This window comes from Drosophila suzukii, chromosome X (genome assembly GCF_043229965.1).
Source record: "Drosophila suzukii chromosome X, CBGP_Dsuzu_IsoJpt1.0, whole genome shotgun sequence".
In the NCBI taxonomy this organism is placed as follows: Eukaryota; Metazoa; Arthropoda; class Insecta; order Diptera; family Drosophilidae; genus Drosophila; species Drosophila suzukii.
Genome location: NC_092084.1, coordinates 29,206,702 through 29,226,248, shown reverse-complemented (window position 1 = coordinate 29,226,248; position 19,547 = coordinate 29,206,702). Strand labels below are relative to the sequence as shown.

Sequence of the window (19,547 nt, the reverse complement as noted above, 5' to 3'; positions counted from 1 at the left end):
GCTACGGAATCTAAATCTGAAATCCTAATTCTCTATCTTTGATAGTTTCCGAGATATCCACGTTCATATTTACGATTTTTTGAAGTTTGTGGGCGGTTTATGGGCGTTAGGGTGGGCGTGGCAAACTTTTTTTTGGGTCAATCGATAGGTATTGATGAGAACATTACATTTCAGCTAAAATTTTTATTCTAGCATCAAAACTGTAGGAGCCACAGTTTTGGGCGGTTTGTGGGCGTTAGAGTGGGCGTGGCACTCTACTGAAACAAACTTGCGCTGCGTAAGAAGCTCAGGAATCTGCACGCCAAATCTCAATAGCCTAGCTCCCATAGTTTCCGCGATCTCAGCGTTCATCCGGACAGACAGACGGACAGACGGACAGACGGACATGGCTAGATCGACTCGGCTAGTGATCCTGATCAAGAATATATATACTTTATGGGGTCGGAAACGCTTCCTTCTGCCTGTTACATACTTTCCGACGAATCTAGTATACCCTTTTACTCTACGAGTAACGGGTATAAATATTAAAGGGTGGGCAAACGAGGACTAACCGTAGACAAACGAAAATTTTCAAAATTTTATATATTTAAAACTGGACGCGGACAAAAAGCTAAAAGGTGGACAAACGTGGGTTAAAAGAGGACAAACAATTCACGTTTTCAAATTTCAAAAATTTATTTTAGCGAACCCAGCTTCATAAAGCTAACTCAATAGAGTGCGAGAGGGATGGAGATATATTTATACAGAAAATCGGCTGCTTACGAAATTATATTAACTCCATAAACAGCCGATAGACATAAACAATTGGTTCTTATTTTATAGTTGGTTAGCTGAGTAATGGGTATCTGAAAGCACTAGTTTTAAATTGTGAGCTATACTCGGCATACTTTGAGACCGAGACATGTGTCATTTTAAAGCTATCGTCCAAGCGAACCAAACAATCCGTACTCGCACGAAATCCATGGTAAAATAGATTTAATTTTGATGTTTTGTAATCTACATTGTTTGGCCGGCAACAGCTTTGCGCATGAAATTTGAATTTTAGTATTGAACAACGTAAGGAGGTTCACGTTATTTCCACAGGTAGTGTTGTGAAGTTTTTGTTTGTAGATTTGTAAAATAATCTATACTGGAACCAAACTGGTTAACAGCCATGGGTGGGTTTAAAAGTGGAACTTGTGGTGTGGAAAATTGATGGCAGATTTTATTTCTAAACATTTATTTGGTGACAACCCAGACAACCCAACCCAAGTTACCTTTGACCTCCAATCAAGAAGGCCTTGCCTGGTCACCTGGGATTTTCAATGACAGTTGTCAGCCTATTTTATTCCACACCAGCACAGTTCATTTGGCAGCAGTACCCGACGTGTGAGTAACGTAGCACTAGCTCGGCAAATCCGAAAAAAAGTTGGGAAAGCCCAGTCAAAAACGCATACTTTTTCGCAGTGACTAAGAACTACGTGAAGAAAATGACCAAGGTGCAGGCTAGCAAGGCAAAGGACGAAGGTGAGCCAGCCGTCAAGCGTGAGCGCAGGGAGGCGCATTCGCACAAGAGGGATCGCAGGGAGCGCAAGAGCCGCAAGAATCGCAAGGAGTCGGCCGCAGGGGGTTCCTCCAGGATGAGAAACCGCTCGCCAACGCCTTCGAATGCCTCGGTGAGCAGCGAGGAAGGCAGCAGCGACTCCAGCTACTCGGACTCGAGCTACAGCTCCACCGGATCCTCCAGCTACACTAGCTACTCTAGCTCCACCAGCAGCAGCTCCTCGTCCAGCGACAGCGAGGAGAAGCCGGAAGGTGCCGGCAAGAAATCGGAGCGCTCCAAGCACTCCTGTTGTCGGCGCCGGCACCATCGTCGCCATCGCCGCCACCATCCACGTCACTCGCACCGTCACCGGCGCGGCAATCGCCGTCATCACTCCGATCACGGACGCTCCTCGAAGCGTTTGGCCAGGAAAAGTCGTCGCGGGGTGTCCTCCGCCAAGGTAGCAGGCGTAGTCAAGGAGGAGGGTGCTGTCGCTGTTCCCGGGGTTATACAAATACCGGCCCCCATTCCCCTACCCGTGCCAGCACCCATTCTGGCTGTGCTGCCCGGTCCGGAGCACCACCAACAGCAGAACTCCCATTCTCATCTCCATTCTCGTTCGCACCCCCAGCCCGTGCCGGCTCCGGTTCCGGCTCCTACTTCGGTCACTAACCCAGCACCCGTGGGTGCCGTCGCGACCTTGGAGCACCGCAAGCCGCGCATGCGCTGCTCCGGCTCGCAGACCACCAGCGGCCAAAACCAGGCCATCACCCAGTCCAGTACCATAACCATCACCAAAACCATTGCTAACACCACTGCCACGGCCGCCAGCCATTCCAGTGGCAATGCCAGCACCTCAAACGCCAGAACCAAGGTTGGCGGTTCCAGAATCTCCAGCAGTGCCTGCCAGCCTACGAAGGTGGCCATCTCCACTCCCGCTCCCAACAAGCCGGCTCATCAAGCCAAGCCGCCAGTTGCTGCCGCATCCTCGAAAGCTCTAATGAGGACCAACACCAACGCCAGTTCCACCCACTTCAGCCACTCCAATTCTAACGCCTCCGGCGCCAAGCCCCCAACAACCAAGGAGCAAGCCAAAAACCCCAAGCCGCGTCGCTCGCACTCCAGGGGTAAGTCGTCAAACAATGACCGATGCCGTCAAGGTCCTGCCACGCCCACAAGTGCGGAACACAGCCGCCAGGGTAAAAACGGTCGAAATGACAACTTTCAGGGGAACCAACGGCGCAATAATGATTTCGAAGGGGGAGTGGCAAGCGGCGTTGCAGGCGGAAGACGTTCGCATGGCGGTACGGACGGCGAGGCCAACCAAATGGCCTTCCGTAACGGAAAGGACGGCTTCAAGTTCCGCCAACCTGTTCGCATTGTGCGTCTGCATATCAAGGGACTGACGCGCCAGGTGACCAAGGAACACATCACCGAGATCTTTGGACACTTCGGCGCCCTCACGGCGGTCGACTTTCCCATGGACCGCTACTTGGGGCGCCAGGGGCGTGGCTACGCCTTCGTGGAGTACGCCCGTCCGGAGGACTGCGCCTCTGCCATCAAGCACATGAACGGCGGTCAGATCGACGGCAAGCGGATCACGGTGTCCGCCTTCCAGGAGAGCATGCTGAAGGCCCCGTGGCGCCACTACCGCCGCTACTCGCCGGTCAATCGGCGCCACCGCACAGGGTCCCGCTCGATGTCCCGTTCTCGCTCGCGTTCAAAGTCAGTCTCGCAGTCCGCCCCCGGCTCGCGGTCCACCTCCCGTTCGCGCTCCCGTTTCCGCTCCAAGTCGCGCTACAACCGTCGATATCGCTCCCGCTCCAGCTCCCGCGGCCGCTCCCGCTCCCGCTCGTCGCCGCGATACGGGACGTACAATCGCCCCGGCTCGCGTTCGCCTTAGGCAGGCCTTACTGTGTGGAAGCAGACGACAGCGAACCAGGATGTCCAGGAATCGGACAGATGCATATTTATAATTCCATACAAATAACACTTGCAATGCAAACGGACATTTTTTGCTCAAAGCGAGGTTTCGCATTTATTTTTGGGGCTATGAACGGATTCTGAGATGCACTTAAATTAAACCCAATAAATCATTGTTTTGAGTTCGTTAAAATGTTTCAATTTGTAAAGATGGTATCTGCTTAATTTCAGTTTTTTTGCTTAACGCAAATAGAAATTGCAGAGTTTTTCGCAAGGGATACCCCAATTCTCAATCTCTATCTATACTTGTTACTCGTTAAGCAAAAGTGCATATTTGATTCGTCGGAAAGTATGTAGCAGGTAGAAGGAAGCGTTTTCGACCCTATAAAGTATGTATATATATATTCTTGATCAGGATCACTAGCCGAGTTCCAATTTCATTTTTTTTTTGTGCCGAGCGAATGCAGCAATATTTTCAAGATATTTGAGAAACTAAAAATTTGACAAAATCAAGAATAATACCCAATATAAAGTTTGGGGACCAGTGAAAAGTAAAGACCTTTATCAAAATAAAAGTCTTTTCTTCTTTTTTTTCAATTAAAAGTGTACGAACGTTCCAAGTGACAACCTAAATTTGTCAATATAATTACATTCCCACTTTTTTGTTTTTTTCTAAAAGGGCTTATCAAAGAAAAACACCTCTTCACGAGGTGAAAATCTAGTGACGATTGCACCTTCAACAAACAAAAGTTCGAATATCAATTTTTGTGACGAAAATATATTATTCGATCTACTACGATACGATACGATACAGCCGCAGAATTGAAAATCTGCAGGAATGGTCCGATCATAACGAGTGATACATTACTCAAAAGGCATTGCGAAAACTAAAAAAATTGCTTACAAAGACATTAATAATTTTAATAAGTTTGGAAAAAAAAGCGTTGAAATGGTACAAGTGAAAATTAAAAAGTTGGGTCTGTTGGGGCCGGTGGTGATAAGTGCCCCAGGTTATCAGCCAAGATTTAATATTAAAATCCAATGCTCCGTTCAAAAGTTATTTCAAAAGCAAGATATTGGGGGACTTTCCAAAATAAAAATGTTTGTCCCTTTGCTTGTGGGTTTGTATGAATCCTTTTTTGGGAACTTAATGGCTGCATTAAAACGATTGAGATGGAAAACCTTTGTTCTACGACTTTTGGAAAAACACGCTAGTTTATCGGGAAATCCCAAAAAAATTTGTAGATTTTAAAGGCTTATAGTTTTTAAACAAATAAACTTTAGTTACTAAAGCTACATATACGTGCTATATGTCGCTGAAAAGGTAACTTAATATGCTAATCTAACTAATATGCTAAGGTAACTTTAAATCGCTAGCTTTGCCTAAATTCAATTCCAAATACAATACATTTAAATTTATAGCAAAAAAGAACGATTTCTTTTCAAATTTTGAACTGTATTGCAGTTCAGATTCCTTAATTATTTTTCCATAACGCGTTTTGTCTTAAAATGTACCGTTTGGAAGTAATTAAGGGATAAAAAAGGATACTCGTTTCAGTTCGGTACAAAAAACGTTTCATGCTTGCTTTCAATGCCCAAGGTTATGCCACATTAATTTGATAAGATATGATCGTATGAAATATTTTGGATTAAAAAACTAGCTTTTCACCGACTAAAACTTTTTGTATTAAATAAATTATTAAAAACCTGAAAAATGTTGCTGGTTAAATTTCCGATGTCTAACTACACATACTTTATTTTAATTCCTCGAAAAAATGTTTTTTTATTATGTACGGAGTACACGGACGTGGCGTTGCTATTTCAATACCTCATATGAGTATTACAGCTAACGTGAATAGAACTCCCATTTTATAATTGATATTTGAAGCAAAAACTTCTGATTTCAAATAAAACAAGGAAAACCACTAAAGTCGATGGCCTCGACTATTAAATACCCGTTTCTCAGCTAAAGGGAGTGCTTTTTTCACTAACACACCTACCCTATAGCGCCAACTAGCATAGACCATCATCTAGCCTATAGCGCGAACTAGCTTATAATGCCCCTAGCTGCTTGGGGCCGTATTAATCCTAAAATTTTCTCAATCGTCACGCTGCAATAGGAAATATAATAGCGAGAAGCTTAAATATTTTGTTGAAGCTGGCAGAAATGGGAACATTTTAGAAAGTGTATTATTTTAATCGAATTTACAACCATTTTTCGTTACAAAATTTGATATCAGAACTTTGGTTAATTGAAGGTGCGATCGTCACGTTTAGAGGTGTTTTTATTTGATATATAAAAAGCCGCAGAATCGAACACATGCATCCACAGTCTGATCAAAATTAGTCATATCCCAATCAATCCCTCTTATATGTCGATTGTTTCAAGAGAAATTTTGGTAAACGTTAAGGTGGAAAAGTAGAGCTAAAACGGTTTAATAAGTAAAAATTGCAATATAGCATTTGCCCTCTTTTCGTAATTTCAGATGCCATCCCGCGCTTTGAGCTCGATGCAGAAGTTGACGGCTCTTGATTTTGACTACAACGAGATCGTACGGGTCGAGGACTACAGCTTTTATGGTCTACGGCTCTCCAAACTTAACCTCAAGGGCAACAGGCTGCAGGGAATGCCAGAGCACGCGTTCGCTGGACTGGAAGAGTGCATGCAGGAGATAGACGTCTCGGAGAACGGACTGCGCACCTTTCCGTTGATGGCTCTCCGGAAGTTAGACCACTTACGCATTTTGCGGCTCTCAAACAACCGAATACCCACCTTCTACGGGGACATTCAGTTGGCTACTAATAATGCCTCGGCGGCGTCGGCTGCGGCAAGTGCGTTTCAGCTGCCATCCTTGATTTTCCTTGACTTGAGCTCCAATCTGTTTGCCGAAATCGGAGACGACTGCTTCAGAGCCTTTCCCCAACTAAAAACCCTATCATTTTACGCCAACCAAATAGAGTTGGTTCAACCGGAGGCTTTCAAGAGCCTGCGGGAGCTAATGTCGCTGGACATGTCACACAACAGGATTATATCACTCGATCCCAAAGTTTTCGAGAGGAATAAGAGACTGCAAACAGTGGATCTCAGCCACAATCATATACACGCTATTGGAGGGGTGTTTTCGGACTTACCCCAGTTGAGGGAGGTATTTCTAAGTGAAAACAATATACTGGAGCTGCCGGCAGATGCGTTTACAAACTCCACAAATGTCGATGTCATTTACCTGGAGTCCAATGCCATTGGTCACATAGACCCCAACGTCTTTAGCACTTTGGTTAATCTAGATCATCTGTATTTAAGGTCAAACTTTATACCTCTCCTACCCGTTACTCTGTTCGACAAGAGCACTAAGCTCACATCCTTATCCCTGGATAATAATGAAATCCAGGATCTGGAGATAGGCATGTTCAGGAAGTTGGAACACTTGCGGGAGGTGAGGCTGCACAACAATCGCATTCGTCGGGTGAGGAAGGGCGTGTTTGAACCTCTCCCTGCCCTTCAGGAGTTGCACATTCAAAAAAACAGCATTGAAGATATAGAGCCGCAGGCTTTTCACACTCTGAAAAATATGCAGCATATTAATCTGCAGGATAATCAACTAACTGTGCTGGAAGATATATTTTCAGACGATAACTCTTCCCTTCTGTCCGTGCAGCTGGAGGCCAATTACCTACATAAAGTTCATCCCCACACATTTAGTCGCCAGCATAAGGTGCAAATCATGTGGCTAAAAGACAATCAATTGACCCGAGTGGAAAGATCCTTCTTCGCCGATACTCCCCAATTGGGCAGGCTGTATCTGAGCGACAACAAAATCAGAGATATAGAAAAAGACACTTTTGCAAACCTGTTACTGTTGCAATTCCTCGATTTGAGTGGTAACCTATTGAAGCAACTTAGAAGGGACTTTTTTGCGCCACTCCAGAGCCTCGAGGAACTAAGTCTAGCCGGAAATCAAATAGAGGCCATTGAGGGATATGCCTTTGCCAAGCTGAAGAATCTCAAATTACTGGACCTGTCTCACAATCCGTTAGTGCAACTAACTCGCGATGTTTTCCTGGATGAATTACCCTTAAATTCTTTGAGTTTGGCAAATTGCTCGCTGCGAAAACTAGAGCAACATTCCTTTAAATCACTTTCCAATCTTAACGAGTTGAATCTGGAAAGAAATCAACTGAATCCAGTGGATATTCAAAAGCTAGATATACCAAATCTTAGGAGACTGCTGTTAAACCATAACAACTTCAGTCACTTTGGATCTGGTGGAATAATGGCGGGAATGTTTGATAGACTGCGATCCTTGCAGCACCTGTCAATGTCAAACTGTAGTTTGGGGCAGATACCTGATTTGCTTTTTGCCAAGAACACAAATTTGGTAAGACTAGACCTGTGTGACAACAGACTCTCGCAGATGAATCGCAATATCTTTAGTGGCCTCAATGTGTTTAAGGAATTGAAGCTCTGTAAAAATCAACTCTCCGAGTTCCCGCACATTGCTCTATATAATTTAAGTACCCTTGAAAGTCTGGACTTGGCCCGAAACCAGTTGGCCTCGATAGATTTCTTCAAGCTAAGCGGCACCCTGAATCTCAGGCAACTTATCCTGACGGATAATAAGATCACCGCCTTAAGTGGCTTCAATGCCGTTAACCTAACCCAATTGGACAGTGTGGACTTAAGTGGTAACCTGCTGCTCTCTTTGCCAGCAAATTTCCTGCGCCATTCGATCAACTTGCAAAAGGTGGACTTGTCCAGCAATCGATTCTTGCAAATACCCTCTTCAGCTTTGTCGGACGTTTCTATACCACGGCTATCTTGGTTAAACTTGACCGGCAATCCTATCAATCGGATTTACACTGTAAAAGAGGAGAGGTATCCATACCTCAAGGAGCTTTACATTTGCCTAACGAACCTTTCTATACTTACTTCTAAGGATTTTGAGGCCTTTCAAGCCTTACAGCACCTTCACTTGGTCAATAATAGAATTACTAGAATTTCCCCGGGTGCCTTTAAGACCCTCACCAACCTTCTTACCCTGGACTTAAGTATTAATGAGTTGGAAATGCTGCCTAAAGAGCGCCTGCAAGGTCTCCGCCTGCTACGTTTCCTCAACATCTCGCATAATACCCTCAAGGACCTTGAGGAGTTTAGTGTCGATCTCTCGGAGATGCAAACTCTGGACCTGAGCTTTAACCAGCTAGATCGTATTTCCAAGAAGACCTTTAGGAATCTCCATGGATTGTTGGAACTTCTGCTCATGGGCAATCGGATGACGGTTCTATCGAACGACGCCTTTCGGTTTTTAAGGAAACTGCATGTGTTGGATCTGCGCAAAAATTACTTTGAGCTGGTACCATTGGATCCACTTAAACCACTGGAAACCAACCTAAGAACTCTTAAACTTGAGGGTAAGTACTTTTTATAGTATTCTTGCCCAACTTATTTAAGCCTTTTTATTCTTAGGATTATTAGTTTATCAACAATTTTATTTGTATAATTTCATTAGATTTTAATAAATGTTTACCAATAATAAACAACAATATTTTGAGTACGATTCTTTGAAAAAGTTTTGAGTGGCACCATAGTGTTTAGAGCTCAGACTAGTCTCAAGCAAGTAGAAACGCTTTAATCGAGTACCTCGACTATCATATACTCGTTATTCAACTAACCAATTTATCTTATTAACTAACAGTGCAAATTTAACAATTTTTGTCGTGCCTATAGGTAAATGAAATAAACTAAAATCTTCAAAACTATACTTAATAAGCCCTTCTGCAGGAAAACTTAGACTAATATTTGACTTTTACCAAGAGACTACCGATGCAATCAGCTGTTTTATCTCACAGCTTATTTTACTGTTATCATCCGCCTATTTTAGTACGCCAAAGGGAAATGCCTTGAGTTTAAAGATCATTTGTATTTATTTGTACATATATGAGTATAATATATAATTTAATTTTCCAATCCATCCTAAGGCACCAAAATATAAAATAAAGTCAACAAACAATTAAGTATACCCCTTACTCGTAAAGTGGAAGGAAGCGTTTCCGATTTTAAATATTCTTGATCAGGATTAATATCCTAGTCGAAATAGCCTTGACCGTCTATCTCAAAACTATAAAAGCTAGAAACTTGGTTTTCGTCGATACCTATCGATTGACCTACAAGAATATATAAAAGCTACAAAGTTAGGATTAAGCATGCAGATTCTAGCGATTCTTGGGCAGCGCAAGTTTGATTCAGCAAAATGCCACGTCAAGCTCCATCTCACCTGCGCTCCCTTTAGTTGAGTAACGAAAATCTGAACTCTTCCTTGTATTTTCCATTCAACTTGAAAAGGTTTTAAAATAAAATTTCTCTCTTCTAACCAAACTCAGCGATCAGGGGTTTTCCAGTATCTATAGTTTCACTAGTTAACTCTCAGTTTTGCAGTTTTCCCAACAGTTGCATTTTTTCGGCACAGTTCAAATTACTTTTTATCTTCACCATGGTGTAAAACTTAGCTTGGCTGTCGGACCACCCTTTGCTATTAATTTTTATAATTCTTTTACACTGCTAAATTTTATAAAATATAATCCAATATTTCAAGTTTTTTTCATAAATCTTATTTCTATTACTCGGATAATTATATGAACAAAACATGAATCTTAGCTACACTTTTTGAATGATTAAGTTTAGCTACGTAGCCATAGTAGCTTATTCGTCTTTTTTCGCCCTGTGTATTTATGTGTCACCCCGTTGTCATGACCAATTTGTTGCTTATTGCGTGCTCGTTTCAGAGAATCCACTGCATTGCAGCTGCGATGCCCAGAAGCTGTGGGAATGGCTGCGGGATCATCGCAAATGGTCTCTTTCAACGGGCTCCGGCGCAGGAGGAGGAATCGGTGCACTGAGTGGCACGCTGGGCGGCGATTCCATTAATTACCTAAGGTGCGAACACCCAACAGAGCTGCGGGGCAAAGTGTTCGGACGGATGGAGCCGCAGCAGTTCTGCGACGCCCCGCTGATACCCAAAATGGCCATCCAAGACATCCAGCCCTACTCGGTGGTTGTGTCCTGGCAGAGTCGCGACCATTTGGGCCTCAATGGCTTTGAAATTGTTTACCACGCCACCGGCGACGGCATGGTTCCAGACCGCGAGCGGAACAGTCTCAGAGACAGGGAAAGGGGTCACGAACCCGACAAGCAGAGGAACCGGGAACGAGAACGCGAGGGTGAGCGGTTCCCCGTCGCCACGGATGAGGTGAGTGCCACTCTACAGAGGAACATATTTTAAAACACATTCGAATTGCAAAATTTTTTACTAACTGGATTTATTTTAAAAAGTCAAAACAGAAATAAAATGGTTACAGCTTAACATTATTTTGACTATAAGCAGGGACTGTAAATAATGTGTATTGATCTGTTTTTTTTTAATCAAAAAATTCCCCACTTAGTATCGACACACGCGGAAAAGGAAAATAATATAGTCATTATCTCTGGATTGCCTATCCATTTTCATCATTATTTTAAAATTTGTGATTTTTATAATATTCCTAAGAAATAATCCTTATTTATTAGTTTTATAATAAAAATCAAACATAATCATTATTCCTCAGCAAACAATTGTGTGTGTTTATCAGTTTGTCACCTTACCCTGCCATTTTTAAAAGAGAAACAAATATTGGATCACGCCAAAAGCTGTAGTATTTAACTCCGCTAGAATTTCATAATCGAACTTTTACAGGAATATGCTCAATAGCTTTCAGCAACTTTCTGCTTTTAAACCTTGGAAAAATATCTATTTCTGAAAAATTGGCATTCAAAAAACAAATCGTTCGTCACTATACCCTACACTCCCCTATAGATATATATATAAATAAATAAATTTATATATACATATATATAAATCTAAATCTTTTTTGCGCTCCGGCTTATATCCTCCTAATCCCATTTAATGAAGGCTCGTCTGGAGCTCGTTGAAGAGGATATATAATATACACATAGTATTGGCACACTCGATTGTCAATAAAGTTCCAAACCGACTGCAACCCAAAATTAATTTGGCATTTAGAAAGCACAGGCACAGTACCTGAAAATAAAAAGAATGTGAAAAAATTCTTTTCAAAAAAATACCTCTTTAATGTAATGAATATTTAACTATATTAAAATTACTTGGCTTATATTGCTTAGATAATTTGTGCGTTAAATTTTATTTAACGTTTTGATTTCTCTGAACTTCACCTTAACATGATAGAGAATAGTCTAAAAATATTAATTTATTTTCTACCATTTTAAGTTCTAAATTATCAAAAAAGCAAATGCTGTTTGTGCAAACATTTTCCCTGATTATAAAGCTTTATAAATATACATATCTAAGAATTAACTTAAATTCACTGGCGTTATGAATCGTTTTAAATTCTTTATAGCCATATATGGGTATACGGGTATATACCTTTGAATTTATCCGCACCCTTTAACGCTTTTTGTGCGTATATCCCAAGTCCGTTTATAACTACTTCCTTGCCAATTAGCCACTAACCGGTCGATAAATCCTCTTTAGATCGCACGCTCCCTGCACTGTCCGCTTATTACTACATATATCTAGCCCTCTGGTGCTGGTACTCCATCGATAAACCGCGAAGAACCAGGGCACTGTGGCCGCAGGGAAAGTTTTTAATAAAGCGACAGCATCGACATCGGCGATGCTGATGAAAATGAGAATGAGAAATGACAATGGCTCTGTGGAGATGACAATAACCGTCTTGCAACACGCTTAATTTATTCCTCAGATCCACGGCAAGCGGCTAAATGGAACGGCCAGCTCAACCAAGTTAACCAAGCTAAGTCCGAATACGCGCTATCACATCTGCGTCATCGGCAGCGGTAATTGGCTTTCGGAGCCGCTGGCGAACGCTCTGCAGCGACTACATGGAAACGATTCCCTGCGCGAGGAGGAGGCAGTGATGATGACGGCACCCTTACCAGAGTCCTTTTCGCCATATCAGCACCAGCATCAGCGCAACCGGAACTCCCATACCAATGGAGCCACGATTCAGGACCAGAACCAGAATCAGGACCAGGACCTGGACAACGCGATCGTCCTAGACCACGCCCTGATGGAGGTGCTCAAGAACTCGCATATCTCTGCCTGTACGGATGTGCAGACACTGGACTCCACGCCCAGCTTGGTGACCGACGAGAACGGGCTGTCCAGCAATGGCTTTATACACTCCATTCTGACCAGAAGACTAGGTCTCATTGTGGGCTGCTGTTTGGGCATAATAGTGTTCATCGTTATGATATCGGTTTTGAGCTACGTCAAGCTGAAGAAGCAGCGCATCGAGAACGCCAAGCGGCAGGCCGCCCTGCCGCCGGAGTACATATCCTACAGGCACTTCTCCATTCCCAATGAGGAGCTGACCAGGACTGCTGCCAATGCGGGAGCTTCAGCGGCGGCGGCGGCCGCGGCGGCTGCTGCGAAAAATTCAAGTAGTTCGGCCGACGCTGGGAGCTCGCCGCACATGACCAGTGTGCCCAGCGGCATTAGTGCTCACATTAGTGGAACCAGCCTAAGCACAGGTGGCACGGGCACCGGCACCACCACCACAACGGCCACCACGCCCATCGGTGGCGTGCCAATAATGGGCGTGCAGCTGGGCAAGGCGGGCAGTCCCCTTGTAGGCGTGGGCTTGGCGGTGGCGGACTCCTCCGTGGACGGCGTCCACGCCCACAATCACAGCCACGCCCACGTCCATGCCCACCGGCAGAATAACGGTTACATGGCTGCGGGGATTGTGCTCAACACAAACCACTTGAGCGTGTGTTAGTCGCCAAAAGGATCAAGGTACCGGGTTAGAGGGTGTTGAAATTCTGAAAAATATTTTGGTAGTCCAGTAAAACATACATTTCAATAATTTCCGCATTCAGCCTCGACGCTTGTTTAATTTTAAAAATAAGTTGATATTTTAGTTATTGTTGGTGGTCAGCATCTATGGTAATGCATTATTCTTGTAATACGTAATAATTTCAGTTAAAGAGACCCAGGAATACACATACTCGTATATTGATGCTGAGCAAAAAATCATTTATTTAAAATGTATTAATCTGCAAGAGTGAAGTATATGTAGTATATATATATTTTATTGTTGTTAGTATTTTATTTCAATCAGCTGACATGAATAATATTTGTGGTGCCATTTTTAAAATTTAATCGGAAATCATTATTGAAAATGTATTTGCCTTTCCCAGCTACAGTGCTTATGTCAAAAAATAGTCGCTAACTCATTCGAGAACAAATTAGTTTTAAAAGGACGTACCGCATGCCTAGGTTCAATTTTGGCATTTAACAATAAAATCCGCTTAAAAAAATTAAATTGGTGGCGCGGTTTATTGAAACTCAAGTAAATTAAGTGAATTCATTCACTTCAGCACCCCCTTCAAATCTAATCCGCAATCCAAAAAAAGAAAAGAAACATGCCAAATATCTCATATTTCATACTTCAAAAGGTGTCAAAAAATGTTACCAATCAGAGCGAATGCAAAAGCATTTTTAGTGTTATGCAATGCCCAAAATGCATTTAATTTACGATAAAAAACGAAAATCCAAAAAATAACGATACAAATAAAAAGAGGGAAAATCTAGGTTAGTGATAATCACGATGATGCGATGCGTTCAACGTTCGTTTAGTTATGACAATTGAAGTAGAACTCTATGCAAAAATCGGACGGCATCGCGGAATTTTCAATGTAAATAAAGTGGAATCAAAGCGAAATCTCAGCCGTAAATGTTGCATCTAAATCAAATTTAGCTCCATATGAAGCTATCTTTAAGAACTACACACACATGGCCATATATATAAATAAATATATATACCTGAAATGGAAAGCACACACATAGACAATTTTTTTTGCGCTAGACCTAGTGAATAGTTAAGGAATGAGTGGATTTTTTTGTTTTTTTAGACCGAACGCTAAGGAATCAAGAATAAACTAGTTATGTAACGCTATATGAAAGCGACGAAATATGTAACCAAAAATAACTAACTATTATATAAAGATAAACAATAAAAGAAACTAGTTTAAGTGCAGACCCCCGAAGAATGCATAATTGTTAGAAGAACTCAAAGAGTTTCATATACATATATTATACAAGCATTTTTTTCTCATAGTTAACTATATCGTTTTTCTATTTTTCGATTGGAAAACAAATTAAGCTTTATTGGAGGAATGGAAATAATTGTATTTATTTAGTTTCACAAATACGCATTACGAAAAAATAATATAATGGCTAAAGAATTTCTAGAAAATTAAGCGAAAGATTGAACAAAACCAAATCAAAACCCTCACAAACAAAAACACATTCACACAAAAGAACTCTCAGCCAAGGCGACGAGTTTATAGGAGTTTTCTAACCTTCCGGCCCCTTGATTTTCCTGCGTACGTCACTGTGTGTCAGTGCTTCTCACATATTTTAATATTGTTATTTGCAAAACACAACAACTATAGTATGCATGCAGGCAAACTTAAGAAGGAAACAATAACAATGGCCAGAGGAATAAGAACGGATAATGCAAATCAAAATCAAAAATCTAACTTAAGACGACATGAAATAAGCGAAAAACAAGACAAAGAAAAGTCAGTATAAAATTAAACAAAGCTTTGTTATGCTATACAAGAAAGGTAACAAATAATGATGGATTCGCTGCCATGCCAAAAACCTTTTCTTTAATTCTAGTTGAAATGTAGGGCATAAAGAGCAAAACACAAAATACACATACCTACACAACGCAGAGGTAAAAATTGAACAAACATACAAAAAATGTAATAAATTTAAACCAAAATATTGTATGACAAGCAACACAAATTAAAATATTAATAAATGACAAGAAACTTTCAAACAATAGCAAAAATCTGTTTTCCTTTGGTTGCGTTACTTGCACAAGGTATTGTATTGCATTTGCTTATAGCCTATTCAGTCAGAGGCCGATTTCTGCTTCAGAGACCAAATTCCTCTTCAGCGACTTTTCCTTCTTAAAAAATGCATACACTAGTCACTGGTCGAAAAATCTTATTCTTTGTAGTGTAACCGACGTTTTCAAAGTTCATCCGCAATGCATGTGGCATGGTCATACTGTCAAGCAGCTGGGTTTGTTGACAAACGGAAATCAGATAAATTGGATCAATTTTAAAAAGAAGAGTCAGTGTGCACACAAAGAAATTAACAAGGAGGAACGCTATATTCGAGTACCTCGACTATCAGATACCCGTTACTAATTTAAAGGGACTAAAGGGTGATGATCAAGAATATATATATTTTATGGGGTCGGAAACGCTTCCTTCTACATGTTACATGCTTTCCGTTGAAGCTAGTATATCCTTTTACTCTACGAGTAACGGGTATAATAAATGGAATGTTCAACGAATGTTTTATTTATGTAAAATAGTAGTATAAAGCTCCCTTCTCGTTCGAGCTCCAAATCCCAATAGGCATATTGCACCTTGAGGAAGTGAGAGCCGGATTAGGAACGGGGTTGATTCGCCTGATGCTGCAAGAAGTTGCCCAGCATCATGGTAATGGATGGTAATGGCTCCTCCTCCTTTTCCTCCTCCCTATAGAAGCCTGCGCGTCCTCCATCTCCGCTTTAGCTGCCAAGTAGCAGGTGGAGGTGGAGTCTTGTGGTTCACCAATGGAGACTTCGTCGGAGATCGTTTTGGTGGTTCTGCTAAAAATATAATTATATAAGTAAAACGTAACCAAATTCCTATGGCCAGAACTTTATTTCTTTGTGAGGACATGTTCCTTCGCACTGGCATGTTCCTTCCCACTGGGATTCTCTAGTGGATCTCCTCCAGCACTTCAACTATTCTGCGGATTTGCCCCGTTGTGGTAGTGCTTCCTGTTGATAAAGTCCCACAATATTAAGCAACAGCTTGGATTAGGCGTCCTTTTCATCTGCACTGACCTCCTGCAGGCGTCTTTGAGGCTTTCCTCCTGTAACGGGTATATTTAAACAAAATAAGGCTTCATGAATCTGATGGATTGTTCCTCGGCTTCGGATCGTCAGCAAATGGGGGTTGATCCTTGCTCTAGTCCATCAAGACCTATTTGATTATTAAGACTATTTGATTATAAGACTATCAATATAAATATAATGGTTTTAATTATAATGCGGCATGCTTAACTAAACTAATCTTCTTTAAACATTTACTTTTTTAGTAACGTTTCTTTTAAAATCGTGGCCTTTAAGATAAATTTGCTCTTACTTAATTTCTGTTCCCAATTGCATACAAAATCAAAACATAGCGATGCAAACACAATGGCCATTTACGATATTCGCTCAGCTTTAAAAATACGACATTCGGGTTTCACTCAATCTGTTGCTTGCATTTATCTTCCTTATCATTCTTTGAAATTATGTAATGCCGGTTATTCAATATAATCAATATATAATATTCAATTTTTTAAAAAGCTCACAAATTTTTTTGCAGTATCCGTCGAAGAAGGCGCTTTGATCGAGGCCACCTGAAATTGCCTTATTTGCGGTTGCCACTTTTTCACCTGCTTCTCCTTACTCTTTCAGCGTTTAATTTTCTTTTCACGGGCACATATACTGTGTTCTAGCGGACATCGAAAATGATGTCAAAAACATAAAACTTAGCACACCGCGCATGAAATTTAGTCAATTTCGCGATTTCATCCCCCGAACGTTCATCGTCAATTGCTTTAAGAAACGGTCGCGTAGACCCTGGCTGCCTTCTCAAAAAAGTCACTTCTTTCGCACAGCTGCTGGAGATTAAGCTTTTATATTTGTTTGCCGAGCCCTGAAAATCACATAAAACACTTCTAATCGTCAACCTTTGCTTTTCTGTCTTTCAAACTTACCCTAACTATTAGGACTCGGCCGGTAATAACAAAAGCTGGGACGCTCAAGGTATCTCGGTTGACTTTTCCCTAAATTTCCTGGAGAACTCCACTTATATATGTATTTGCTACACCAAAGTCCTTACACCCAAAAAATATTTTCAACTTAGTAGAATGCTTTCACGACCTGTTCGGTGGAAGGTTCAAATGGAAAAGAACGCCGATGCCGATCGCCAATGGCGCCAAGCCCCTTAACAGCCAAAAAGAAAACCGCTCTCAGCAGAAACCAAACGACATTTCGCCCTGTTGACCTATTTGCTTTCTCTTACCCCCCCAAATAAGTTCGGCCACCCACTCAGATCTGCTCTCATTCTTCTACCCGTTACTCGTAGAGCATGCAGATTCCTGAGATTCCTGTGCAGCGCAAGTTTGTTTAAGCAGAGTGCCACGCCCACTCTAACGCCCACAAATCGCCCAAAACTGTGGCTCCTACAGTTTTGATGCTAGATATAAAATTTTAGCTGAAATGTATTGTTCTTATCAATACCTATCGATTGATCCAAAAAAAGATGCCACGCCCACTCTAACGCCCATAGCGGTTAAATCTGTCTACCGCCGGTAGGTGGCGCATTTCAATCTCGCTTTGCTGCTTGCATATCTCCATTTCCCTTTGGTCCCATTAGCTGAGTAACGGGTATCTGATAGTCGAGGTACTCGACTATAGCGTTCTTCCTTGTTTTTTTTTAGCTTCAGAGGTCTCAGCGTTTATAAGGACAGCCGAAAATGCCAAGATCGACTCGGCAAGTGATCTAAGTGGACGGCAGTGACGGAGTGACGGAGCGCACCAGGAGAGTAAGCGAATGCGACTAGTATACATATATATACTAAGAATTGTAAATCTTTGGTGAAGATCCGATCATAACAAGCGATACATCGCAAAATATAAAGGGATTGCATACGAACCCTTAGAGCAGTGGTCGGCACACACATACCATTACAAGTTTGCCTTGCATTAGTGTGAGTGTAACAAACACGAAGTTTGCGCGCGGCGTGTTGAAGCGAGACGTTTCTCTGCTTTGCACTAAGATCCTCTGCCGCAGCAACAAATAAGCGCGCCGAAGTTGAGAAAAAATGACCCGAAGACCCATGCCGAAGTCACACGAACATGTACGTTATACGTGAGCGAGCAGAGGATGGGCAGAACACTTCCCTATGCTCACTAGATAGGCCGCTGCCGACCACTGCCTTAGAGATATAAATTGGCTTGGGAGAAAGAGCGGTCAAAGTGTAAAGTGAAAATTTAGAAAATTTGATCTGTTGGGGCCGGTTTTTATCCTCAGTGTACAAGAATTTTTCATCACAAAATGTAATATCAGAACTTTTGTATGATAAAGGTGCGATCGACTCACATTCGTATCATTCTGAATCAAAACATCGATATTCTTCTTAAAACTTCTTAGAAAAGTTTGAATGCAATTTCAAATGAAATTTCATGGAAAAATAACATGCCGTTTGTACATGGCTTTTTGATAATTCAAGAACTTCATGCAAAATGAATTCACATGATGTCACTCAAATAGGCTCAACCAAGTGGAAACCGGAAAAGGATTGCTTAACAAGACAGAACGATATAGAAAAGTGCTTTAACAGTATTACCAACATTAGAGGGCCGATATTAACTTGCACGAAATAGTAGGAATTCCAAAATCTGCATGCTTCTATATCATATCTTTCCAAAAGCAAACACTGTATACGCATGACAGTCAGAAGGACATGAATCAACTGGGATAGTGACTGTATAAAGTCATAAATTCTTCCAACGTTACTCTACTATTTACGGGTATAATGAAGTACGTGTTCAACAACTCTCACTAATGCGCTGCATAAAAACCTTAAACAGACTTAATACGTTTTTATTCGTGATCCTTACAACGGAAACAAAATTCGTCCACTATAAAAAGTTATGGCTCATGCAAACATATGGGGGAAAGCATAGTTCTCATCACTGTGGACGGCAGTACACGTAGTGGCGAAGCGCGCAAGAGAGCGTGCGAAGACAACTACTATACATAGCCGCAGAATTGAAAATTTGCCATTATGGTAACGAGTGATACACCAATCGAAAGGTATCGCAAAAATTAAGTAGATTACATACCAAGACTTTTGAAACATAGATTTGTTTGGGAGAAAAAGCGGTGAAAGTGTAAAAGTAAAAATTTAGAAAATTGGAGCTGCTGGATACGGTGCGTTTGAAAGTC

At 41.7% G+C, this 19,547-nt stretch overlaps 2 protein-coding genes across 2 annotated transcripts in view; both read left to right on the top strand.

Annotated features, from left to right (window-relative positions):
- Nucleotides 1-15,330, top strand: part of LOC108007883 (chaoptin) — a 381,371-nt gene extending 366,041 nt beyond the window's left edge. The window contains exons 9-11 of the mRNA XM_017071652.4: nucleotides 5,932-8,854; nucleotides 10,226-10,689; nucleotides 12,218-15,330. Coding sequence (XP_016927141.2) covers nucleotides 5,932-8,854; nucleotides 10,226-10,689; nucleotides 12,218-13,255 — 4,425 coding nt within the window. The 3' untranslated portion in view covers nucleotides 13,256-15,330. The remainder of the gene's footprint in view (nucleotides 1-5,931; nucleotides 8,855-10,225; nucleotides 10,690-12,217) is intronic.
- LOC108007886 (serine/arginine repetitive matrix protein 2) lies at nucleotides 1,249-3,627 on the top strand. Its single transcript, XM_017071655.4, has 2 exons — nucleotides 1,249-1,368; nucleotides 1,447-3,627. Exons 1-2 carry the CDS (start codon nucleotides 1,305-1,307, stop codon nucleotides 3,423-3,425), a joined length of 2,043 nt encoding a protein of 680 aa, XP_016927144.3. The 5' UTR covers nucleotides 1,249-1,304; the 3' UTR covers nucleotides 3,426-3,627.
- Nucleotides 15,331-19,547: the final 4,217 nt, after the last annotated feature.